This window comes from Agelaius tricolor, unplaced genomic scaffold, assembly GCF_023055355.1.
Source record: "Agelaius tricolor isolate 1412-34295 unplaced genomic scaffold, bAgeTri1.0.p SCAF_44, whole genome shotgun sequence".
Lineage (NCBI taxonomy): Eukaryota > Metazoa > Chordata > Aves > Passeriformes > Icteridae > Agelaius > Agelaius tricolor.
The window spans coordinates 2,117,587-2,144,795 of record NW_027269304.1 but is presented as its reverse complement, the minus strand read 5'-3'; the positions used below and the strand labels follow the sequence as shown (position 1 = coordinate 2,144,795).

At 41.6% G+C, this 27,209-nt stretch overlaps 1 protein-coding gene across 3 annotated transcripts in view; it reads left to right on the top strand.

The window, feature by feature from the left end:
* VCAN (versican) overlaps positions 1-22,833 on the top strand; it is a 100,316-nt gene extending 77,483 nt beyond the window's left edge. For all 3 annotated transcript variants that reach the window (XM_071455164.1, XM_071455166.1, XM_071455165.1), the window contains 5 exons: positions 5,599-5,757; positions 7,188-7,270; positions 19,854-19,998; positions 20,484-20,666; positions 21,520-22,833. In XM_071455164.1, coding sequence (XP_071311265.1) covers positions 5,599-5,757; positions 7,188-7,270; positions 19,854-19,998; positions 20,484-20,666; positions 21,520-21,650 — 701 coding nt within the window. In that variant the 3' untranslated portion in view covers positions 21,651-22,833. The remainder of the gene's footprint in view (positions 1-5,598; positions 5,758-7,187; positions 7,271-19,853; positions 19,999-20,483; positions 20,667-21,519) is intronic.
* Positions 22,834-27,209: the final 4,376 nt, after the last annotated feature.

The following is a 27,209-nucleotide window of genomic DNA, read 5'->3' as shown; positions in this document are numbered from 1 at the left end:
TTAAAGACCAGCCAGGACGACAGAATGTGCACCTCGGTGCCACAGGAAAGGTGGAGCTCAGCACACCAAGATTATATTTCATTACTTCTTTTTTTTTTTAAAAAATTTAATTTCAAATATACTATTCATTTTAGAAAGCTTCAAAAAAAAAAAAAAAAAAGAATCAGGCTGAAGGGATTTCTTAGGCACAGTGCTGAGCATTCAAAATGCCGTGGGAGGGAATGGGAGCAGGGAGCATGCACTGCCCTTGAAAATGGAGCTCAGAGCAGGAGGTCACCACATCTGCACCCACTGCACTGGTGCAGAAGGAAATGCAGAGCTCAGAATCTCACCCAAGTGCCCCTGAGGGACTGCTCTGGACTGATGGATCTTGGAGAGGGGTATCATGCTTGTGTCAGCATTTGGAGGGGATGTGACCAGGGGACAGCACAGCTGCACGGCAGGGAGCTCTGGCAGGTGGTGCAGTTGAAGGAACCTTCTGGGTGATCTAATCCAGGCTGAGGCAAATCAGTCCTGAGGCTCAGGGAGCTGGAACTGGCTCCCTGACAGCCCTTCCTCTTGCCAGGTGGAAAGAGTTCAGCAATCTGAGCCGGGGAACATCTTCCTGAAGCGAGCTGGATTTGTCAGATGTTAGAAATAGTGCAGCTGAAAGTTCCCTCAAAAGTTTGCCTTTGAGCTAGATTGTTAGCTCAGTTAAGCTAATCATCACTTCTGGTGCTGGTGAGATTAAAAGGGACAATATCCTCTTTTGCCCACCACCTTTTCAAAGGAAAGATGGATATTCTGCTTGTCACTTTTTGACATTTGAACATCGCCCCTTAAAATTCATAGATATCCCCAGAACACTTTCCCAAAGAGTGACAGGAGATTACAGTAAATCTTGGTGTGAGTGTTATTCTGGGAGAGCCATCAATCTTTTCATTGTCATCCCTCTGTGAAAAGCCCCTATCACAACTCTCAGGAAATGGTGGAGACTTGCAACTTGAACCTCAATTTTAAGGGCAAGTTCTCTTTATGAGAACTGGACAAACACATCTGTGGATTTTCCTCCTCCTTCCTCGGCTGGCTAGAGTTTCCTTTTCTTTTTCTCCTTTTTCTGCTGTAGCTGGTGTCTACCTGCTCTCAATGAATGTTTTAAGCCTAAGGTTTGGCTTGCTTGCAGCTGGACATGTGTGCAAAAATGGCACATGTGTGTTTGTAACAGAATGCGCCTCCTTGGGATAATTCAACCAGCTGCTCTCTTCCAGCTTCTGAAAACAAAACAACTGTGGGTTTTTAACCACCCTACCAGGAATCATGTGTTCTTATAACCCAGGTTCATTGTTTCAATGTCTGTGATTACTCCAGTCTCATTTAATTCACTTTGTTCCCAGGGCTTGGTTGGTTGGGGTTGAAGTAGTTGAGAAGGGCTCAGGGAAAAGGTAATTTCAGAAAACAGATGGTCTCCTACTGATGTCTATCAGCTGAAAAGAGATTATTTTGGATATTTACTAGAGAAATGGGTTTCTCCTTGAGATGTGTGGGCTAAGTGGCCTCCAGCATTTCCTCATTAGCTGAAGGCAGAGAGTCACTGATAAAATTCACAGCTGAGTAAGACTCTCATTATGTTCTGGTACCTGTGTCAGTCTTTATTTCCTTTAGGCCCCTTCTGGAATTTCTTTAAAGACAATGGACCTATTGACAGCAGCATTGAAAAAAACCAGTCCCTATTTATGTATCAAACCCACTGAGAACTCTTTTTTAAGTGCAGTATTAAGGGATGTGGTTACACATGTTCAGCTGCAGTTACAGAGAACAGAAGCTGTGAGACTAACTCCTTGCACACACCACTGAAAACCCCTGTAAATTGTCATAAACCCTGGATGAGTTTTAAAACACCACAAATATGGTGAGCAGTGTTTCAGTCCTTCTGTCAGATGCTGGAGTAAGGTTACACGAGTCTGTGGCTGGGTACACAATGAATGTGAAGTATTGCATTCAATAAGTGCTTGCACCTACTCTGCTCACAGGTCAGAAAATTTACCTGCAATTAGTGTCTACTAATTCAGTAGACACTAATTCAGTGGTTCAGTAAAGGCACAGAAAATTTATACCCATATGGAACCCTTTTACCTTTCTGTCACCCTTTCAGCTTTCCTTGAGTAAGGGTTACACACTGAGGACAAAACTCTGCAGAGATGAAATTGTCCTCACAGTTTTACTTGTCTGGTTTGCATTCTTCGTCCTCTATCATCTTGGATCTTTCTTTCCCTTATATGTTTTTTCCCCTCTTCTTGTCAACCTCTCCTCTAAAAAAAACCAAACCAACCCCCAAAAATGCCAACCACAAAAGCAAAATGCCTTGAAAAGCCCCAGAATCCCCAGCCACTCTCCAACCCCAAACAAAAAAAAATCCTCTTTTCCAGCACCGAAAAACATCATGTATTTTATAGCCATCAGTTCTGGTTCGTTCCATTTTGTTGTTTTGGTTTTTTTTTTAAGATTTGGGATAAACACAGGTGCAGAAAATTACTTTTTGTCAGTGTTTGGCACCTTTTTTCTTAAGAAGAGAAATTGTGTGATTTTTTGTAAGAAGAGAAATTGTGTTATAATTCATGTTCAGGCCATTATATCTAACTAAGTAAACACAGTCCTCTCAGTTTTGTATTTTCAAGCCCCTTTGCCTCCCCAGTGTGCCTTCTCTCAAATCCTTCACTTCTTCCCTAGCAGAGGCCAGGGAAGGTTTGATTAGAGTAGCCTGGAAATCCTCTCTGGCCACGTTTTTCTCAGCTCCTTGTTATTATCTGACTTGTTTCCTGTGGGACAAAGGAGTCCCTGAACAAGATAAATAATAAAATCTTAAGTGCCTTCACAATAGGTCTGTTAGTCAGCTCTGTGTGGTTAAACAAATGTTCTAGAAAGCCCAAGGCAGACTAAACTTTAAAAATTACCTAGATGCCAGAGATTAAAGCTGTGTCTGCAGCCTGCACCTCACACAGATTACAAAGAGAGAAAAGATAAAAAAGCTAACAATTTGGTTATGTAGATTACATTCCTTTTCTTATAGCTGGGATGACTCAAGGCACAAGCAGTTTTCTACAGTTCAGCTTCCTGGAAATAGAAGGGACATAATCAGTGTAAGCTTGATTATGTCTTTGCATTTGGTACATTTATGTCAATACTGATGACTTTTGGGAAATGATTTTGATATCAGACTCCTCAGACGATGACTACATTATTAGTGTCAGAGAAATTCTGATAAGCCTCAGACGTGGCTTTTGCCACATTTTGTTTGCACTTTGTAATCCATTTATGTACATGTAAAATCTGGTTTGTGTCATGGGAGATTTAAACCCTTTTTTTTTTTTTTTAAAAATAGACAATTTGGTGAATCAGGATGGAAATGGCCTCTTCCTGCTATGAATTAAAAACCTGTGCTGGGAAAAACTGCTTTTTAGGCGGTAGTAGCAGCTCAAACCTAAGTAATCCCGTAGTTAAGGTACTTGAAGCCATCATCCTTTGGCATGTACTGCAATACAGTTGCAGTATTGGCTGTTTCTGTATTCAGGCAAAAAGAGCCCCTTTGGCCAGAGAATGTTATTGACCCCTGACTGCATTGACTGACTGAGAATGAGAAATCCACTTTCCAGCCCAGAACATCTCCATAACTCTGCAGAGGCTGGAACACCTCTGGAGAGGCTTCAGACACCGTTTTGCTCAGGGGGCTGATAAGATTTGTTGGGAAGTGGCTGATTCCTGGTGGGTGGGTGGGGTGGGGGAGGCCGGGCTTTGTGTTTCTGTTCCTCAGCATCCTGAAGCCCCTCAGGGTGAGCCATCCCGTGCTGAGATAGCTGTGGCTGAAACACGCTGTAACCTCTTGCTGAAATGTCCTCCTTTATGATGCCATTGCATCTGTCATGGCTTCAAACTCCCTGCCTTTCCCCTGTTGCTTCTCCCACTCCTGCCTAAAACTCCCTCTTATCACTGTCAGGTCCTTCCCATCCTCAAGCACAGTTGAGAGGTCACACAATCAGACACTTGTTTTGCCCATCTTATTAATGCTGATTTTTTCCTCTGATTCATCCCTGCGGAAGCAAACTTGGAACTGAAACTCTTGGGGTTTTTTTTGCCATCTATTCTGTTTACAGATGCCTAACCTTGACAGAATAATTAACGTCAAATCCATTCTGTTCCTGTTCCAAGGCTTGTGTTTATTTCTCTTGTGCATCGTGGCTGGTGTGAATCCTCTCTGTGATGCATTCTTATCAGCACCATGCCTCATGCAAGCACAGGCAATGTGCAATTTCATTACTTTTTATTTCAGCTTTGCAAACCTCCTAACAAACTGATGCCTAAAGTTGACTTCATCAAGGAAGATGGGTTTTGGGGGAGGATTTGGAGGCCTGAGCTCAGAAAGATAACATTGCAGCTTTGCTTCTGCAGACTAAACAATTACAATAATTTCCCTTCATATAATTTTGAGTTATCAGTTTCTTCCAAACTTAAGTTAGTACAGTGACTTGAAGAACCATTTGTCCTTGCAAGTAAAAATTCCCATCCCCACATACAGGCTCAGAAAACTGGTGAAATGAAGGTTCACTGCAGGGATTTCATCCATCCAGGGTGACAGATGTGGATGTCCTCTGAAATTGCCCAGATTCAGCTCCCTTCAATCAGTGGAAACCCACAAAGTTTCCAATTGCAATTATATGCCTTAGATAAGTAATAGTCTTGCAGTTTGTGCTGGAAGTGGATAAACAGAACTGCCTGAAAGTGAGGTCTCAAGGAGGGGTGTACCGAGACTGGGCAAGCAGAACTACCTGAAAATGAGGTTCAAATGATGAGGGTTTGATTTTGCATGCCTTGACAAAAATGGGTTTTTCTTGAAGCTTTGTCCCACAGAAAATCCCTTGGTGTAGATGAGACATGCCTGGTTTTGATGCACTGACCAAACGTGCCTGGTTTTGGTCCATTGATCAAATGTGCCTGATTTTGGTTGATTATCAAATATGTCTTGTTTTGATCCATTGACCAAAAGTTCCTGGTTTTGGTTGATTGATCAAACATGCTTGGTTTGGTCCATTGATCAAATATGCCTGATTTTGGTGCACTGACCAAACATGCCTGATTGTTGTCTATTGATCAAATATGTCTCGTTTTGGTCCATTGACCAAACATGCCTGATTTTGGTGAATTGACCAAATGAGCCTGGTTTTGGAGCATTGACCAAACGTGTCTCATTTTGGTCCATTGATCAAACATGTCTGATTTTGGTCCATTGATCAAATATGTCTCATTTTGGTGCATTGACCAAACGTGCCTGGTTTTGGTGCCTTGACCAAACATGCCTAATTTCGGTTGATTGATCAAATGTGACTGATTTTGGTCCATTGACCAAACGTGCCTGGTTTTGGTTGATTGATCAAATGTGCCTGATTTTGGTTGATTGACCAAACATGCCTCGTCTTTGTGCATTGGCCAAATGTGCCTCATTTCGGTCCATTCACCAAATGTGCCTGATTTTGCTCCATTGATCAAACACGCCTGGTATTGAAGCACCCACCAAACATGCCTGATTTTGGAGCACTGACAGGAATGTGCTTTGTCCGACTGCTGCAGACACGGAGACCTGTGACTACGGCTGGCACAAGTTCCAGGGTCAGTGCTACAAGTACTTCGCGCACCGGCGCACGTGGGACACGGCGGAGCGGGAGTGCCGCCTGCAGGGAGCGCACCTGACCAGCATCCTGTCCCACGAGGAGCAGATCTTCGTCAACCGTGCGTACCCATGGGCCTCCTCTGCCTCACACCGCGGGTGACACCACACCAGGGACAGCTCAGGGAGTGTCCAAAGGAGGGGCGCGGAGATGGAGAAGGGTCTGGACGGGAGCTGAGGTCACTTGGGTGGTTCGGATGGAGAAGAGAGATTGAGCTCAGGCCTCAGTGTGGTCCCCAACGTCCTCTGAGGGGCATTTCTGATCTCTGCTCCCTGTGGCAGGGTCAGAACCTCAGGGAATGGCCTAAAGTTGTGTCAGGGCAGGTTGAAGTAGGACTTTAGGGAAAAGTTCTTATCCCAGAGTGTGCTGGGCACTGCCCAGGCTCCTCAGGGAATAGGCATGGCCTCAAGGCTCTAAATTTCTGATCAAAACTAAAGGATTTTCCTTTAACTTTGCCTGTGTGGTGTTGGAAAAATTAAAAATTTCTGATGACTGGTGGAATAGGTTCTACAAAAGAGCTGTTTAAAAAATTTAAAACATGCAGCGCTTTATTCAAGTGCATTTGAGGCAAAGCCTTTGCTCCAGGAAGCAAAGACAAAGCCTTTGCTGCCAGAACTCCAGGAGCATTTGAAATACTCTCCCAGGGATGCCCAGGGTGGGATTGTTGGGGTGTCTGTGCAGGCACAGGGGCTGAACTGATGGTCCCTGTGGGTCCCATCCAGCCCAGGATATTCTGTGACTCTAAACAAGAGAGATCACTGAGGGTGTAGAGATGGTGAGATCTCCTCCTCACCACTCAGCTTTTGCATCTCCAACTTAAAACATACTTTAAAATGTTAAATAAAAGGCACACTTTGTGTTATAAATGCTTACTTCTGCACTTAATACAAGTTTTCCATCACTATTAAGTTATTATTTGTTAAATAGAAAATACTTTTTTGGGGGCGGGATGAGAACAAGAACTTTTGTTTTGGCATTGAGTCTTTTTGAAACATTTTGTTTTCTGGAGACTTTAAGGTATTTTGTGCATATGACACATTTTTGTGCACATGGTGACACCAACACAATGCCACCATAATTAGGCATAAAGAAATAGTTACTGTGTTGTATTGTAAAATTTAGACAACAGTGGCCACAGCCTAACCAAAGCTTGAAAAATGTGGATTAGAATATGTGATTTTAATTTTTTTTTTCTTTTCTTCCTGTCATACCCTCTCAGGTAGGAAATTAACTCTCTTTGCTGTAGTAGACATCCCTGGGAGTGAAGATACAGGGTCCTTTAAAACTGTTAGATGAGAATCTGCATTTTTATACACATCCCAAATTAAAACCAAAAAAGCTGAAAAAGAGCCTCTAAACCAGTCTTTAGCACAAAGAACAGAACGATCTTAAGAACAGGATGTCTGATTCACTCCGCATAAAATTATTTTCTTTGGTGAAGCCTCTTCCATTTATGGGAAAATTAATGAAAACACCCTTCTGGTTCCCTAGGTATTGGCCATGACTACCAGTGGATTGGCCTCAATGACAAGATGTTTGAGCGTGACTTCCGCTGGACTGATGGTAGCCCACTGGTAAGATGCCTTTGAGCTGAAATCACTCACTCATTTCTTTTTGTGGTGGCTTATCAAATTCCCACTAGCAATGAGGGAAGCTGCATTAAGGGGAAAAAAACCAACAAAACAACAAAAAACCCCCAAAAAAGCAGCCAAAAAAACCCCCACTGTCGCTAAATGCGGACCCAAGCAAACAGCCAGCAAATTCATTTTGGGATACCTAATATTTTGTGGTTTAGCTTCTAAGGTCTTGTTCTCAGTTCCTGTTATTGTATGTGTGGGAGCTCTCTAAGGTTTCACATAGAAATACTCAAAAATCTGAGACTGTGGTAATTTAAGGGTCTCTGCTGGAGCTGGTTTGTGATCTTGCCTTGCGCAAGGCCATGTGTGGCAAATCTCCTCACGCACCAGGATGCATTTTTGGGTGATGATCTGGCACTCCACTCTTGGCCTTTGCTGGGTCTCTGGGGTGCACAGAGGAGCCTCACAAGTACTTCTGGAGCCTGCTCTGTGGGGCAGCTCCGCAGCAGCCATCCAGCTGGTTCAGGGGGCCTGTAACCCATAATTCTGCCATAAAACTTTAAGATGCTGTTGATACCTCCTGACTTAAAACAAAAAGGAAAATCAGCAGAAGGAGAGGGAAAACATCTTCACCCACCATCGAAAAACCTAAATCAAAGAGCTGATGGACGTAGGAAATGATCAAACTTTTCCCCATCCAAAATAATCTCTTCTGTAGGAGGAACAGGTGATTTATTTGCTGTTGAGCACCCAGTGGAGAACATTACATTAAGAAAAAGCCCAAACTGGTTATTATTTTCCCTTCCAGTAGTGAACTTTTAAATCAGAGAGCATCTGGACACACCTGTTGTTGCTGCAGACCATGTGGCTGCAGCTGGTGTGGAAAGACACCTGGGGCAAGGCAGGCTTCACTTATTGCCATTTCATGTAAATAACCACAACCTAAAAGTGCTCTTAAAGGGCTTATAAACGAGACATTTCCTGGGGACATGGCTGTGTGTGGCAGGTGACAGCAAAGAGGGGTGGGAAATGGTGCTGAAGCTTTCTGTTGCCTCACTGGTGGCTCAGGGTGGTACCAAGGCCCCCTTGGTGATTCCAGACATCAGCTGTAAAATAAGGTAAATATATATAAGATAATATGTAGTGCTTATATATTCCAAAAGCAGAGTTGTTGTGACACTAATTAATCACCCTGGTCTAGTGGAAGGTGTCCCTTCCCATGGTCCTTCTCAATCCAAACCATTCTGTGATTCTATGAATTTGAGGAAATTAAAATTGGAGCTGAGATCATATTTTTTAATTCAGGCTACTGAGTGAATGGGCATTATATTTTTACTGTAATTTTCAATGTTAAGAAATTAAGATGTTCAAGGAACAGAGTAGTACCATCTGTCCAACAGATTTCTGCTTTGATTGATCTTTTTTTCCACCTTATTTTTCTTTCATTTTTGACCACTTCCCTCTGTCTCTTCCTTCGGAAACAATTTAGGTGTCTCCTGAAATCATTTATGTTCATTCCTTCAATAGATTTTCCTCATAACTTATTCCATATGGTTTTTGGATCCCATGGTTCTGAGCAGCTGCCTCATTTGTTCCTTTTTCTTTGGCTTTTAACTTATTTCTCATACTTTCTAACCACTCTTGTTGTTACAATGATTTATTACTTCTCTAGTAATTAATAAGAATGATAACATAATTAAATACATGCATCCAATCTATTTCCCTGATGTTCTCCTAAAATTGCACCGAATTTAAATACTATGCAGGTGGAAAATTTGCCTCTTTTATGGGTGTGCAGGTGAGCAAGATTTATGATGGCTCTAAATTCATTAGCATAATTTGTGATCATAAAAATCAGCATCATTACACCAACACTCAGGCTCTAAATTGAATTTCTGAGTTTAGAGGTGACTCTTGCCTATAGCCAAAATTTAAATAGCCTTGACTTGTTTTATATATCAGGGTGCATGTGTATTCAGCTGTTTCTAAATTTGTTTCCCAGCTCTATGCACTCTCCAAAAAATATTGTCTATTCACAATTCCATTCAAGACTTCTGGCATGGGGAAAAATTTGTCAAGTGTGCTGGGGATCCCCCTGATATCAGTTTTCTTGGAGATACTATCAGAAGAGTGATTGTGCAGTTACAAGTGGTGCACATTCATCTTTATCTTGATACTTCCTTGAATTTTCTCCAGTAACAGCTTGGTCCAATCCAAAAAATCATGTTTGCATTACTTTATGAGGTTTTATGGATTAAAAATAAACCCCTGACAGTTCTGATGCTTTGTGCACTTAAAAGAAAAAGCAAATTAACAACAACAACAACAACAACGACAACAAGACATGTTGTGGGTGACAAGTTTCTCTTTCACACAAGTTTTCCTTCTGAACCAAAGCAAGCCCCTGGAACTGGGAATTGGGAATGCTTGAAACACAGGCTTCACTACTGGAGACACAGAAAAAGCTTTATATTACTTGGGTACTCATTTCCCATCAACACAAGGAAACCAACAGAAATATGCAGCACACTGACAGCAGCAACTCTTTTGCCAGAGATTTTATTGGCAATTTTGGGAAAAGGGATAAAATACCTTTTTTTTTTTTTTCTTTGCACCTAAAACGTTTTCCAACCAATGGGTTCAATGGAAGGAAATCATTAATTTTTTGACATTTTCAGCCCCTGACAAGTTGTGTTTTTCCAGATTTTTTTTAAACTGAAGCCAAGAGCCAGCCACCATTAAACATGATATTTGGGCAAAGCATGTAAATGAGAATATAGAATGAAGGTTCTTGCTGGGAAACCTACACTGAACTTAAAGTAGCCTTGACAGGGTCTCAGCCCTTCTGAAAAAGACTGTTTAGTTACCTAATAGTGGACTAAGTATAGTCAGCCACTTTTGATACCTTGGAATTATTCCTTTTTCACTCCTATAGAAAATACTCGCTGTTAAGAATTCATCAAAACCAACAGCACCAGTCAGAAAAAAAATCAAAAAAAAACCCCAAAACCCAAACCCCCTGTATTGCTGTGCACATTTTTTGTGCTTCAACTGGAATTTATGTTAAACTTGGAAAGATAGTGCCAGTAAGCAAGTTTTGGAAAAGATGAAGAGTGATCTTGGAAATTCACGCTCTGGCTCTCAGGGTTCCTGGAGGAAAATGTTGGTGTCTCGAAAAATGAAGTGAATACAATCAAATTCAGTGAGAAAGCAAGAAATAGTGTTTAAATCTTCTCAGCCCGTATGACTTTTGTCCATATTTGCATTGAGTCTGCCTGTTTTCCATTAAAAACCCCAGCTTTGAGGACAAGAAAAATTATCCTAATAAATAGAAACAGGCCCACTCCTAAATCACAGTATTGGAGGTTCTGGTCCTGAAACGAGACCTTGAGGAAGCTTTTTGATCTGCCTCACTGCAATGTCTGATGCATCATTATCTGTGAGATTTCAGAGGGATTTGGCAAGTTTATTTCTTAACTGTAGAGTGGTTTTAATTCAACACCAGTTAGCAGTTTCCTGCCTTTCAGGCAAAATGGCACAATCTTGTGCAGATAAAGCCTCACCATCTGCTGGTGAAACACATTTTCAGCTTGTTGTACCCACTGCAACCCAAACACAGACTGGGCTCGAGAGAACAAAATTAATTGAATAAAGTGGTTGTGTCCCACCTCTCACGCCCTAAAGTTTAATTGTCAGCTCAGGTGGCACTTTGCATAAAGAAAATGATTTTCAGGTAACTGGTCTATCATTACAGGATATATTTTTTGGCAAATGAATTTGCTTATATTTGTCTTTCTTTTTTTAAAATTTTCTTTACAAACAAATTGGGATCTTCTTGGCTAAGACCAGAACATATCTTCAAAGTGCTCCTTGGCTAAGTTTAGGGCACATTTTCCAATGAGCAGAATAAAATAGGCTTTAATTACAGTAAGCTGAGGGATCCAATGACTGCTCACATGTATCTGCTTTTTTTTTTTTTTTCCTGATTTGCTGTGCTGTACCTGGGTGGTAGGGAGCAATCTTTCCTCATCTACATCATGTCCCTGCCATCTTTTTTTATTTTATTCCTCCTTTTTATTTAATTTTCTGTTTTTGAAAGAAATAACTTCTCAGTGGTTCTGTTGGGTGGGAGAGCAGGAATTCATGCTCTCGAGCTGATGGGACACACAGCAGAACAATTTTTTGGGCAAAAACAACAACACCTTTTTTTTGTATGAAGTGTATGAAGGGGAAGGAGTTGTTGGCAGCTGTGTTAGTGCAGATCCTCACACGTGGAGCAAATTCAGCGAGAGCTGGGACCACTGACACTGGTCTGGGGCTGGGAGCATCACCTGAGATTGTGTGGAGCAGCAGGAAGCTGCAAGCTTTGGCAAATCTGCCTGGTCCCTGATTTCAGACAATTTGTCCCAAAAGTGAAGGTGGTGAGAGCAGCCCCTGAGGTGTGTTCAGAGAACTTGCAGCACCCCAGCTCTTTTGGAGCTTTGTTAATCATGAATTCCTGAAAATCAAGCCAATTTCTGCTCAAGATGTTTCAGGTATGATTACATTGATGGATTCAAGAGGCGGGGGAAAATAATATAGTGGTTTTTAGAGCATGTTTTGCTAGCTCTGCTTTTCTTCTGTTCAGGGTAGTTATAGGGCTGTTTGTTGGCTTTGGTGTGGGAGAACATTATTTTCCCTCTGACTTGCAGTCTACAGTGCAATGAAAATGGCTATATGTAGTCTTTATTTACATTTAGAAAATTACAGAATCTAAATTGCTCTTGCACTTTACTCTAGATTTTTCTCCCAGCATTTCTGCAACAGTGAACAACACTTTCAAGTATCTCTCAAGCACAATCTTCATCCCACAATTATCTATAAGGCTCTAAGCAGTGAAAACAAACACATTTGGCAAAAAACCCACAGTGTTGCAGGAGAAGGAAGCAAACACTCACACAACCGTGTGAGCAGGGTAATTTGCCTGCTTGGATCTTTTTATACTTTAAATGTGATGCAACACAAACTACAGAACAACAGAACTTGCATCATCAGCTGGGGCATTTAATAATTGATCAAAGGGAGAGGGGACACTACGGGAAGCTTGAAAATACACCAGCAAAATCGAATTTGAATAATTCACTTAGCTCTGTGAATGGTAACTCTTACAGCTGTAAAGCACACCCATCCAAACAGGGGGAAAAAAAAAAAAAAAAAAAAAAAAAAAAAGAGAGAGAGAGAAAAAATCTGGTGTTGCTTTTGGCAGCTCCCCCTTTGTGTTTGCTAAGGACCCTTGTGAGCAGGCAGAGCAGACAAGGAGCCCTTTGGAGCTATTCATGTTATGGATTAAGCACATACAGCAACTTGGGGCAGTGCCCAGGGCCCCCTGCCCCACGAGGGGGGTTTTTCACATCCCCTGGAAAACGCTGCTGATAATTAGTGCTTTGTAGGGCGGTGAGCTCACTGCCATTACATAAGATTAGTGCTGTAATAAGGAGCTGGCCAGCGTCTGTGGCCAGATTGTCTGTCACTGGGAGAATGCTGCCAGCCAGGAAAGGGATGGGGAATATTGCCACTTTTAAAGCTGTACAGGGACCCTGGCTTGGGTTTTTTTCCCTCCCCTTCAGCACAGGGGTGTTTATGCTTTGTGTTCTGCAAAGCTGGTTCCTTGGGTTGTCAGTGTTAGGTAGGTACGTTAAAATAAAAAAATTTAAAAAAAATTTAAGAAAAAGAAGGAAAACAACCCAGAAACTTAATTCTGGCAAAAAACAAAGCCCTCTCTTTTCCTTCCTTTATTGGTCGGTGAATCAGAAGGCTTTAACTTGAGCAAATCTGTAACTGCACCCTTCTCAGAAAGAGAAACTTCATTGAACACACACACACAAAAAACCCAAAACTTTCAAAAGGCATGGAGTATTGTAGTGAAGGAGCCTGCCTCTGAGGGTTAAGTAAAGCAAACAAACTAAAAAAGTGCTGTAGTCAGCTGCAAACAAAAAGCTCATTGTGCCCATGTCCCACAGGATTCTTGGAGAAGGAGATTTTTAAACCTACCAAATGTTTTGGTTCTGTGCTGCAGTCAGTCATTACGGCCTCTTTTTAAGATGCTCATTTGACCCACGTTTAAATGGAGGAGAACTATATAATGTTATTAATGACAGGTATATTTTTGGTTCAGGATGTCGTAACGAGGGCCTCCCGGACAAAGTGGGGTTTTGTCTTGTTTTTAGCAGGGGGGTCAGCAGTTACTTCAGAGACTTGTTACTGCTGGGCTGAAATTACTCGTTACTCTGGGCTAAAATTCTTGGACAGCTTCAAACCTGCAGTAATTCAGTAATTGTTGACAAAGTGCAGGATTTTCCTTCTTTTTTTTTTTTTTTTTTTTCTCTTGGTAGCTGTGCACAAAAAGATTAAATCACACCCCACACAATTTGCATTGTGCTGCTAATATATATTCGTGTCAATGTGACTCCAAAACAAACATGAGTTACACCAAACCAGCACTTACCACCCTACTTTCTTTCTTTCTTTGCCACTCATTTTAATGTGATTTCTCAGCTGTTAAAGTGACGTCTGAGAGCCCATCACACACAGCATACCCTCAAAATTGAACTGTACAGTGTGTGATGAAAACTATTATTCTGAAAACAACACATGGTAAAGACCAGGTAAAAGTCCACGGCTTCATTTAGCTTTGAAAGAGTTAATGAAAGTTATAATTCTGAATAATTATAATTTTGGAGCAACTCTGGGCTTTGGAGCAAGCAGACAGCGTCACCTAGTGGGGTTTCACTGCCTGTTTTCTGCTCCTCATGGAAGAATCGTCATTCCATGGTATTGCTTTAAAAACATCCCAGACCTAGCCATCTGCTCCACTATACCATCATTTCTTCCCAAAACTATAGGACTGATGGGGCTTTTATGTTTCAATTTCTTCAGGTAGCCTTCTTTTCCCACTGGTTGAATTTAAACTAATTAGGTTTCTTTCCCAAATTATTTCATTTTGCAGAGCTCTTCCTGCTTATTCAATCTGCAGTCGCTTCTTGTGGATAGATCCACATGAATCTGTGTTTTCCAGAGTCCCTTTCTTTTTTTTGCAAGCTGCTGCACGGGACCAAAAAAGTTTCCCAATGCATTCCATCTCTCTGTAACCAAAAAACCCAACCCCTGCAAGTGAAATCTTTTGCAGAAGTATTTAGCAAAGCTCCTCCTGGGAGTTTGTCTTGCTCACAGTGTGACTCAGTCATGGGGAGTGTTGGGTTCCTGCCTGGTCCAAACCCTGCCAGTTTCCCAAATCCTATGCAAATAGAACTCAGATTAGGAGCTAAAGGGAAGCCATTCAACCAGAACCTTAAAAAAAAAAAATATCAGGATCACAACATGTGATTTTTGTGTGTACTTGCAGATAGGTTTAAATATAGGAGCTGTCTTCAAATTGATTTGAGCTTCTCCCAGCAATGATTTATGCACACATTTGGTGCCTCCTTCAGGCAATTATTTTAGCATCTGTCTGAATCTGCATGTGATCTTCCCTGTGATCATCCCCCTTAAGGCATGACCCACGCCTTTAAATCAAGGTGTGTGCCTAAACTCTCACTGAATGGAGTTTTTAATCTCAAGAACGCTTTTGGTGAGTTCTGTCAGTCTGCTTCCTCTCACAGAATTAAACAGAAAAATCCTTTGCAGGACTGGAGGGAATTTTCCAGGAACAGAGCCTGCACTGTAAGATAGCTTGTTGTCTTTCCCATGCAAGAATGCATTTAAATACTAGGTGACCTTAATGGAAGTATCTCATACATTGCCAAATCTTCACAGAAATGTGGTTGATTTTTTTTTTTTTCCTACGGAAAAGAAACGCAATCCTGTTTAAACTTCCCAAGTGTCTCCTGTAACAGCATCAGTGCTGTTACACAGTCCCAAACGAGGGTTTCCTGGACTGATGCATGTGCTCATTGTAACCTCGTGCTGATCTTGTTGAAGTTCAGCCACCGAGTAATTCCCGAGACTCACTGAAAGTGAGATGTAATTTTTATTTAGGCTGTCCAATTATAACAACCCCCACAGAGAGAGACTCATTCAGGGCCTTTCCTGATAAAGATTTCCAAGACTTTTTCTGCTTTTATGTTGAAAAAAGAAAAAAAAAAAAAATTGTATTCCTGTTCTTATCAGAGCTATGGCAGGAGAAGAAAATAGTGATAGTAAGGTTTGCAGTGGTGTTTTCAGCTTAGTGATAAATACCAGGCAGGAAATGTTGCTTCACTTTGAGATGAAATGGCACAGAAAGTATCCAATCAGCCAGTCCCTACCTCTTCCATTGTTGATTTTTCTCTAATTTGCCTCATTAGTCTTGCATTAAGGAGGAATCAGATAAGGAAGTAGTCGGAAGGAAAGAAAATAAAAATCACAACTGCAAGCTCCAAAAAGTGCCAAGACAGATTTGTAAAGACAGCTTAGTTTAACATGCTGAAAACATGTTTCCTTTCCCCAGAAGGAAAAGCCTTAACCTGTAAATCTAAATGGATGTATTTCAAGTAAATGATTTCCTAGATTCAGCCCTATACAGAAGATTATTGGCCTTTACACAATACCGAGGTCAAGCAGTAAAGTTTTGTTGGCATCTGTGGTTTTTTTACTTTGCTTCGTTAAACACAATGCTTGTTGGCTGTTTTGGAGTGATTGATCTCACGCACTTGATGAGCCTTTTGGAGATAAAAGGAGGGCTGAAATTTCCAAAGGAGTGCCTCAAAGCTGAGATACTGCTGGATCCACCTGTGCAGTGCAAGCACCTGAAAGAGCTGAGAGGATTACCCATTAGTGAGGAAATGGGCCCGTCAAGAAAGGCTGCTTATCTGAGATTTTAAATAACAAATCTCACGAGGTGCGACCTTGTCCATGATGGGAAGATTATGCCCCTTCTGTTTAATTAGCAGCCATCTGAATGAGAATAGCTAGTGACTGGCTAATAAAGTTTTAGCTCTTGCTGCAGTCCTGGCGTTTTTAAGCCCGTTTTATGTGACAAGCCACCCAACACGACTGCGAATTTCCATAAAAGGAAATCCTCCCCAAAAATGTGGAACTTAATAAAACGTCCTCATGGGTTTTTGAAGCCATCATATCCAAACTCCTCCTGTGAGGCAAGAGAATAGATTTTTTTCCCTGTTTTATGGGCTGTGGATGGCCAGCCAAGTACATTATCTAGTGCCACGTAGGAAGCCTGAAGAGCTGAATCCCAACTGGGCTCCAGCTCTAAGTCAGGGACCATCCACACTCTGCAGGAAAATTTTCAGGGCCTTTGAGCAGAGAAAGCCAGAACAAATAAATCCAGTGTGACGGAGAAGGCTTTGATTTCAAGAATAAAACCAAAAAAGTACAAGTAAGATTGTACAACTAATTATTGTGGTATAATTAAAAGCACAAAGGGTATAAACTCCACTTCTCATCCCGAAATGATGGTCAGGCAGACTCCCCAAGGACCAAAGGGAAGGTACAGGGACCAAACCCCTGTCCCTGGGGCTGGGTCCTGCAGTCACCTGGCTGCACAGAAGCCTCAGGTTTTTGAGGAAAAGTCCCAACCACCCTGCCATTGAGGATTTTGAGAGTTTCTCAGAGTGGGTGGTGCAGTGGTGTCTGCCTGAGCCTGTGGTCTGTGCTTGATCCAGGGTGGGTTGTGGCAAAAAACCAGAGAATAAGAAAAATTTTAGCTGATTTTTGGTATCAGTTGGACGGGGCTTGGAACAACTTGTTCTAGTGGAAGGTGTCCCTGCCGTGGCAGGGGGTGGCACTGGATGATTTTAAAGGCTCCTTTCAACCCAAACCGTGCTGAGATTCTGTGATTGCTCTGGACCTCCTTTTCCACAGCTGGAGGAGAAGTGTGGCCAGACAAACCTCCTCTGAGGTATATTTTGTGTCTTGTACATCATTAAGATTATATGTCCAGAAACGTACATTCTGGAAGCACTTTGCATTTTAATACAGAGAAAAAAATAATGTCTTTTTTGGTAATGTTGCTTAAAGAACAGAGTAGTGATGGTTTTCAAGTCACTCTGTGCAATCACCCAGTGTCAATATTTCTGACAAGGCCTAGAAACCTTACAGCAACTTTTCTTCCATGTATTCACCAAGTATTTGATCCTATTTAGGTTTTGTCTTATGAATGATGCAGCATTGCCAAAGGTTTTTTCCCATTAATTTTTTGCTGGTATGGTTTTACTGGAGATGGTGCAGTCACCCAGATCTACACCAGTGGAAACCAGATTCATGCCTGTGCTCATGCAAAGATCTATTCCATAAGGGAAATGCAAAATATTAGTTCATTTGTCCAGTAGCCTATTCCGCTCAAATTGTGAGAATCTCCTTGTATCATTGTCCCACATTGTCAGTGTCTAAATAAGGAACTGGAAAACTACAGAGGGGCTGGGTGGGGACCTAAGAAAGCAATTCAGCAGTCTGGAACTTCCTCTGCTAAGCAATTCTGGCACCAGACCCAGGCAAAATCAGAGCTCCTCAGCCAAAATAAATCTGTGCAATGACGATATCAGATGTGAGGTAACAGCAAGTCATGCTGGAGGATATCAGACATTCTTGAGCAAACCACAGGGCCTAGATGTAATACTCTGCCACTACGCTGCAGCCCTGCCAGCTAAGCAAACACGAATTTTGGAGTCATTTTGGCAAGGCAAGTAAGAGCATATGGAGTCTGTGTGCTGAGGGTGGGAGCTGGCAGGCTGCTGAGCACCTCCAGCTCACACGCCCCCAATAGCCACTAAATATCCTTCATTCCCACACTCTCATCCCTATGGAAGCAAGCAGCTCTGCAGTGTTATTTCCACCAGAAACAGCTGCAAGGCTTGCTGAAATCTTTCCTTGGCTCTCAGGACGTTATTGATGGAACATTCTGCCACTAACCTAATAGTTTTCTTTAATTTTTGTACCTATGCACATGCTCTTGAAAGCAAATGGATCCTAAATTTGAGTAAATTAGTTGGTGTGCACTGTAATTTAGGGCTGTTAAACACTGAAAAGTTGAGATGGAGTTAATTTAGTTCCAGCTGAAAAGGGGTATGTTTTATTAGAGGTAATAAATTCAGTGCAGAACAAATTTATTCAGACTCTGCTGGTTAAATTGCCTGGATAATTAAAACCTATGATGGGTAAGATGACACGTGGTAGGAAAAGGTTAAGTATTTAACTCATTTTCCTTTCATAGTTTGATTCATTGTAAGGTAAATACTACTTGTGTGGGGTATGTTAACTTTATTTCTAAAATGTGTTCACCCAGGCAGTGAATAGGGGTTATTTCACGAAGTTAAGAAAATAGAAAACTAAACTTTTATGACATTTGTACGGGCCAGCTTTAGTCAGAAAGATGTAAGCACTGGGGAAAATATAAGCAGTGTAGAAACTGTGTCATTTTGCCCATACAAGGGGCTAGCTGCCTGGGTAGTGTCTGGCATTTATGTGAATTCCAGTTCTTACAGATAGCTATTTTTAACCTTCCCTAAATTCTTCCTGGAGTGACACAACAGAAATCCCAGCAAAAATCGCACATTTTAGGAGTAGTTTCCAAATCGAAAATTTTAGGAGTAGTTTTCCAAATATTCTCTCACTTTTCTTGACACAACATTATGCAAATCTCAGATTCCTGTGCTTTGTTTGGGAGCAAAATGAGGGATTGTCCCACCTCTGCTGGCTGCCAGGACAGGAGGCTGTATGGGCCCTGACAAGAACTGCTGCACAGGTTTCAATCAGTCTGACAAAAGTGTCGCTACTTTTCCTGCTGGTTGATTGTAAAAACAGACTGAATCCTCCCAAATTTTCACCCAAAAATGACATTGTGCTGGTATTTCACAGCCATTCGAAAGTTCTTTTGTCAGTTTTTGTTTGTTTGTTTTGCACGTACCAAAACTCATATTTCTACTTCTAAATGTAGTGCATTTTGAAGAAGCACTTTCTGCTGCTATTCATATATTTTCATAGATGTTTTAGGCTGCTTTTTCAACAGAGGGTAGAATTTGAATCAACATTTCTAAAGCTGAGAGACTGCTCTCTGGGCTCAGACTGCCACCTAGCATTTTTAGTTGAAATACCAATCTCTGTGGTTTTGGGGGCCACATTCTGACTCTTTCACTCATGTTGCACCTAATTCTGCATGTCATCCCTGTGGAATGACTTCATTAACTGGATGAAATCATGCAATGCCATAAATAATCCAAGTCTGGGAAGTTAATCTGTAACTTCTCACTTAGTAGATGTGCTCTAATGAGGATCATGGGATATTTATTTTCTTGCATTATATTTCATGATATTTATGTAGGAAAGAGTGTTTTTGACACACGTAGGATCCAGTTTTGCTTGTGTCTCTTTGTTTTGTTCACCTGACATCAGTTTACAGCAAATGAGAAGTTAGACCAGAATATTTTTCCCCTTGAGATAATCTTTAACATAGTGGGAGGATATTATAAATATACCTTTGTTTAGCCCACTCTTAGCAGCCTGAATCAAACAGCTGAGATTGATTCTCACTACAGGTGATATCATGTGCTCTTTTGTTAATGTAAATATTCTCCAGCACTGGGAATGATGGTTTTGCTTCTCTTTTTTGCAGCAATATGAGAACTGGAGACCAAACCAGCCAGACAGCTTCTTTTCTGCTGGGGAAGACTGTGTTGTTATAATCTGGCATGAGAACGGGCAGTGGAATGATGTCCCATGCAATTACCACCTCACTTATACCTGCAAGAAAGGAACAGGTACAAACTTTACAGTGACAAAAGCATAATTTGCTAAATTGCCATTCAATACTTCTGACCAGGTTCTCTGGACCTTGGTGGATCCATCAGTTTTCAGTCCTTTTGAACATGTCACTGAGGATGACATGAAGAGCCCTAAAAAAAGGACTTTTCCCTTAAATGCTTGCAGTAACTTCACTGGCTTTCAGGTTTCTTTGTGTGAATATGCCAACTTTTTGGCTTAAATTTACTTTTAGAACTTAAACCAAAAAGGCAATACTGACCGCAATATCTGCCATTTTCCAATTTCCAGCACTATTAGTTTTGGTTTACAGGACTGGAGATCTACAGGACAGACTGATCCCCCTGTCCTTTTCTGGATGTTCCTTTGGGATTCCAGATGAGGTCCCTTGTCACCTTCCCTTAGCCAGAGCTCAGAGGCTGGTCCCAGCTCAAACTGGGCTCACAAACTGAAGTTTTGGGTGATTGCTCTCTCTTCCTTCCAGTGGCTTGTGGCCAGCCTCCCGTGGTGGAAAATGCAAAGACCTTTGGGAAGATGAAGCCTCGTTATGAGATCAACTCCCTCATCAGATACCACTGCAAGGATGGCTTCATCCAGCGCCACATCCCGACCATCCGCTGCCAGGGGAACGGACGATGGGATATGCCCAAAATTACTTGCATGAATCGTGAGTTCTCTGAAAGAAAAACACTGGCACATCAGAAACAGCGGGCTGGTTTGAGATAATTAAGTATTGAATGTGTATTTTAAGAGAGGAGCAAGTCTGGTAGGACAGATCATGGTGAAAAAACACCAAGCATCCGAAAGGAATGGAAATTTTCCTCTTCTGTGTCTACTGATGCCTTGGAGTGGCTGCCTAGAACAGAGGGTAGACAAGATTAAGAGAATAAAGTGGGTATTTATTAAAGGCCTTCAATAGGTACACCTTGGGCTGTCAGAAGCCTCCCATGGGCTGCACCCAAAATGGACAATGGTCAACGAGTTTTTCACACAATTATAAGTGTGGTCCATTTGCATTTCAGAGGTTAATCCTCCAATTACAGCTTCAGGTAATGAAGCCATTTACCCCCAGTTTGCTCCCCTCCCAGCCCACTTTTGTTTATACTTCTGGGGCCTGAGGCTGTCCTCAGGCCTAGAGGAGTTGTGTTATCTGACCAAAATGTGAAGACAGTAACTAACACTTTATATGGAGTTTAGAGTCATACCCTAGAGCAGCATAAGATTTGAAAAACACAAAAGGCTAAAATCTTAAGGCATCATTCCAGAAGGCATTAAGATTATTTTAAAGTCAGAAAATCCTGGAATCAACAGGTTCCCAATAATGCTAATGACTCTTTCTGCAGCTGTGTGTATGCCTGTAACACTGCCACAGCTCCAGCTAATCATTTGTTTACCCTCTAATTAACAAGGAATAAACAACAACTGTGTTGTGAAGTGTAGCCGGCCCATTCACAGCTTAATTTTAAATGAATTTCCCCCTTTTTTTTTTTTTTTTTTTCCCTTCTCCCTTCTCTCTGCAGCCTCCACATACCAAAGGACTTACTCTAAGAAATACTACTACAAACACTCCTCATCAGGCAAGGGGACGTCGTTAAACTCGTCCAAGCACTACCACCGCTGGATCAGGACATGGCAGGACTCGAGGCGCTGAGAGCTAAATGGTGAATTGGGGATTTCCACCATTTCAGCCAAAGTCATAACTTTCTGTGCCTTTTTCTATCACTTATAGGAGTATTATCGAATCATTTTGAAACTACGGACTGCAGTATTCACGGCGCGTTTTTGCAAAAAAAAAAAAAAAAAAAAAAGGAAAAAAATTTTAAAAATTGCGGTGTTTATCAGAAAATTTAAGAAATAAATAAAAAAGAGGAGAAGTGCTTATGGGGATAAAAGGAAACCATTTCCAGCCTATAAAAGATTATTAGTTTTCTATATGCCATCGGTGTGGACCATTTTATGATATGTACCAGCCTTCTGCAATATTTAAACAGCTCAATTTTAGCACCAATGAAAATGTAAATAAGATGATTTTAATGTTGTTCGACTGTGTGTTGTTTTTAAAATCCTGTATATAAAATGAAAAGTCACACTAATTTCAGGCATATTTATGGTTAGAATGGCCTCAGAGGTCTTTAGTCATTTATGACGTTGTTTCTGTGTTGTTTACCTAGGCTGGAAATGGTTGAAATAAAGACTTCACTGACTGAAATTTGCAATTATCAGGTGAAGATAAACACACAAGTGACATGACTTTTTTTTTTTTTTTTTTTTTTTTTTTTTAATGGGAGCTGTGCCAATTCCCACCCAAGGTACAGTTTTGTGTCCCATGAGATGAAAAGTTTAGGCAGAGCACATAAAAGTGGCACGAAGCATGAACTAGGGACTGCAATATGGAACGTTTTTTTCTGCTCTCCATTCCAGCTTCAGCACATGTGAGAAAGGACTGTGTGGAGGTGTTGTGTATCACAAGGAGAGCCTGTAAAATTCCAAGTGCTAATACATTAACTTTATCAACCAGGGCCACTTTTTTTTTTCTTTTATTTAGGTTTTTTGTTTGTTTGTTTGTTTGTTTTGAGAAGAGAAAAAAAAGGAAACAAGAAAAAAATTTACTTTCATGATATTAACCACAAGGTCTATATTACAGGTCTCTGCATTCTAAAATGGAGGTAGACCTGGTGTTTGGGGGATTTTTTTTTTGTAGAAAACAAACAAAAATCAAAAAAGTAAATAATTTTGTATATATAACCATTTTTTAATCTTTTTATAAAGTAATGAATGTTTGTGTATGAATGCTGCAGCTGTGAAGCGTACATAAATAAATGAAGTAAGCCATACTGATTTAATTTATTGGATGTTATTTTACCCATACAAAGAAGATTCAAAGAGCTCACCAGTGCAGTATTAGCCCCTGAGCTCCACTTTTGGAACCATCTTTCAGTTCAGCTTGCTCTTTTTCCCAGGAGAACAAAAATTCCTGCTAAACAGGATAATTTGTTGGCGGCTAGATGGGTGGCAGCTGTGTGTGACCCACAGAAAAATCAGGATCTTGGCTTTCTCTAAAGAAGTGTGTGCACAGATTGGTTCTAGGTTGTAGTTTGGTGCAGTGTGTACGTAGGAGTTTTCTGCTATGATTTCTTGCCCTGGTCAGTGCCACCACTGACCTGGATGTGTACAGTGAGGGTAGGAGGTGACGTTTGAAACGGCCTCTCCATGGAAAGGACTGTTGTTCCTGCAAAGTGCCTTGCACACCTTTGGGCACAGGACAAAAAAAAAAAAAAAATGTAAAAAATAAAAAAAGTTTAAAAAAAGGAAAAAAAAAAAACAGTTAAAAAAAAAAACCCCGTGAAAATAAAGTAAGTTCCTTAGGATGTACCTTTTAAAGTAACATGAAAAACACACACAGAGGCGCGAGGTTTACGTCTCTGTGTTTGCGTGGGGTTGTGATGGGGACAAAAAAACTGAGAGGGAAAGGAGAAGAATTGAAACGCAGTCAACAGGGCAGAGCTGCCCATGGAGTGACCTTGCCACAGCTGAAAGCAGAGTTCAGACAACATCTCCTGAGCCTGAGGAATGGCAGGGGCTGCCCCCCACCCTTGTGGCAGGACCTCCTTGCGTTGGCCGGTCCGTTCCCCACCCCTCACCCCCAAACAATGCACATAATGCTTTTCTCTATTTATATTATTATCTTGTATAGTGTATAATGTGAATGTCTGGGGTTTGGTTTTTTTTTTTTTTTTGTGAATGAAAGTCTAAAATCTTTGTAACTTTTATATCTGCTTCTGTTTCACCAAAGAAACAAGGTTTTGCTATACTGTGACTTGTCTTGTTATTGCATGTCTTCCTGTTTAAATCTATGCAATGTGATTTTTTTCATATGAATACAACTAGACTGTCAGGTACTTCACAATTACCTTGGGCTTGGTCAAGTGCCCACTGGAGTCAAAGAGTCAGCTGGCTGAACTTTAGTAGGTGCTGGATGTGACTTTATATGAGCAGTTTTAGGGGATATTTTAAGATATACATTGTATGTTTTGAAGTCGATTATTGCTTGTAAAAGTCAAGGCTCTGTTCATTAAATATACACTAATCTACACATCACTTCCTTGTACCAGAAACACACAGAACAGAAAATATATTTTAACACTTTGCAAACTTTCTCACCATATGTATAAAAAACCCTGCATAGATTTGTTGTTTTCTTGTCTACTTGTTGGATTTAACAATGTTGTAAGACATTCAGATAACATTGTGATTGTAGTTTTAATTAGGTTAGATGCAGTGCTTATATTGATTTTTTTTTCACCTCCTTCTATTACGCATAATAAAATAGGTCTGACAACATTCCTTATTAAAAAAAAAAAAAACAACAAAAAAACCACTAAAAAAACCTGTCACCCATGCTTGTTTATTTAGACAGGGAATGACAAGTTATTCAGCTCTGGAGAATTTTTATAATACCAGTGTAAACCCCAAAATGTTTCTGTACCAACACCCTGCAAAATGCACACCCCCGTGTCACAGGGGTGGCTCTGCTGTGAAGCCAAGGTGCTACCATGACAAATGCCATCATTCCTTCACCTGGAGCATCCCTGAACTCCAGTCTGGGCAACAATGCTGGGGTTGGAGGCATAGAAGATAAAACCAGAGATGTCACAAGGGTCTGGAGTGCCAGGACAAAGGGAGATGGCTTCAAACTGAGAGAGAGCAGGGCTGGCTGGGATCTTGGCAATGAGGAATTGTTCCCTGGCAGGGTGGGCAGGCCCTGGCACAGGGTGCCCAGAGCAGCTGGGGCTGCCCCTGCATCCCTGGCACTGCCCAAGGCCAGGCTGGACACTGGGACACTGCGAGGTGTCCCTGACATGGCAGGGGTGATACTTTAAAGCCCTTTTCAACCCCAGCTGTTCTATGGTTCTATGATCTGAATGCAGATTTTGCATTTTTTGTGCCCATGACAGTCTCTGCAGAGTACCCAGTGCTGCTTCGAACATCCTCCTGTCCCTTCAGACACCAACAGCATTTGAATCCCTGGGGTGCATCCCACAGGGCAGAAATCAGCCAGGACAACTCCTGTGGGAGACCTCAAACAGCAAGAGAAGGAGCTGGTTGGGGCACACATTCCAGTTTTCCAGTTGCACTCTAACAGATGCACAATTTCATTAAAATTAGATAGAGACATCTTGGCGATGGCAGAACTTTGGTTTATGGCATCTCCTGCCTCAGACATCCCAACTTGTCAGAGGCTGGGGATGGAGGAGCCCTGTAGGAGCTGGAATTGTAGCAGTGGGGCCAGGAGGATGCAGGCAGGCTGGCAGGGGGCTGCCAGTGGAAAGGATTTGCTGCCAAGAGGGCTTTGGCATCAGAAATTGCTTTGCCAGGGCAGTGGCTGGAGGAACACTGAGGATCACCATGTGGGTATGGTTAAAGTCAATGTGATACCCTTTTCTAAGAGAAAATTCTTCATTTCTGTAGGTGACATCTCTGCCCTGAGCACAGGCAGAGACCATCCCTGGGCCATGGGAGTTGAAACAGCTGGTGCAAAAAGAAAAATCCATTATTTTCCAGAGAAAACACACAACTTGTGTTGTTGATTTTAAGCAATGATGTGTGCAGGACTCCATGAGCACGTTGTTCTTCCTGGTGAATGATGAAAAAGATACAAACAATGCTTGGAGGAAACATGTTCAAAAGCTTGAAGGCCACACAAAGCTGTTAGCGTGGCAGAGAAAAGAAGTAAGGACAGAAACATCACCTAGAAAAAGGTGTATCATTTCAGCCCTCCAGCAGCAGACCTGGAAGGAAGCTTAAGGGCTTGTACAGTGCAGTTTGATGGCAACTTTTGTTTTCCATAGCAAATAAATATTTCCAGGTGGGGAAGCCATCAGCTGTCAGTGCAGCAGAGGCTCAGTCACTGTGTAAATGCTGACAGAACAGAGAAGCAGAACCTTGAGTTCTACGAGTGAGGAATTTATTGCTGGGGCAGGGATGGGTTGGTGACAGTACCAAAATGCCTCCAGATTTCCAAAAGGTGGGACAAATGAAATGAAGCTGAAAGTGGCCCAGCAGCCATTTTTTCACCCAGTTTCTGTGGTGGTTGGAGGAGAAAGTAAAAGGAAGACAAACACTGTTGGTGGTCCTGCATGGATGCAGCAGCGTAAGGAGCAAGGCTGCTGGGATTAAGCTCTGGAAGTTACATCATGCAGTGGTGAGCAGTAAAAACCCTTCTGGAGGCAGAAGGGCAATCAGTTTAGGGAAGGGAATAAATGGTGTGGTTGTCTCTGGTAGCAGGAGAATGGCAGGAATTTGGGTCCTGTGTTTCTTCCAGCCTTCGAGGTGATAATTGCACGTAATGTTCCTACTTGGTAGGGAAAAAGAGTAAAGCAGAGGTTTGGCACAGGTCACACAAAAAGATCTGGGGCAGACCTGAGTGTTCACTAAAGGCCCTGTTCTTCCACAGGCTTGAAAAAAATAAAAAGAGGAAAAGAGGAAAAAGAAAAAATTGACTTTTCTAAACAGGTGATGGAAGATTTAATTGCAAAAGGCAGTGGGATCCCAGTTTAGTCTTTTCAGAGTCAGAACAAATGTTGAACTCACCCAAGTATCATGATTTTATCAAAATAAATATTCTCAATAAGCTTGGGAACAGAGGAAGAAGCACCAGATGTTGCTGATGGTGCTGTTTGCTTGCTGGAGGAAGGATCCCTTTGGTTCTTCCTGAAGGGAACTTCTTCCACCTCTGCTTAAACCAGGGCAGCTTCCAGATGTGCTAAAATCCTTAGCAAAGATCCAAATTCCAGGAATTGAAAGGATCTTGGATTATCAAAGATCAAAAATTCTTACCAAGGACCAAAAATTCCCATATAGATGGATTTTTTAGTACATGGCAGGGTAACATCCTCTGTGCCTCCCAAGAGTGCATTTCCACAGAAATATGTGCTCTGTAAACAAAACATGTGGATTTTGGTGAATTTCAAACCATGCTGCAGCTAGGCTGATATTTGCAGCTTGAAAACAGGTGATGGCAAAAGGCTGAAATGCCGGACCATCCCCTTTGCTTTTGAGGGAAATAAAGATGTTTCTTCCTCTCATCAACCTGAACAGGTTGTGCTGGTTTCCTCATCCTCTCCCTTTATAAAGAGAACTCATTTCCCTTATCCCTGCCAGATGATCTGGAGCAAAGTTCTGTCCCCTTGCACTCTGCCATCACCCACCC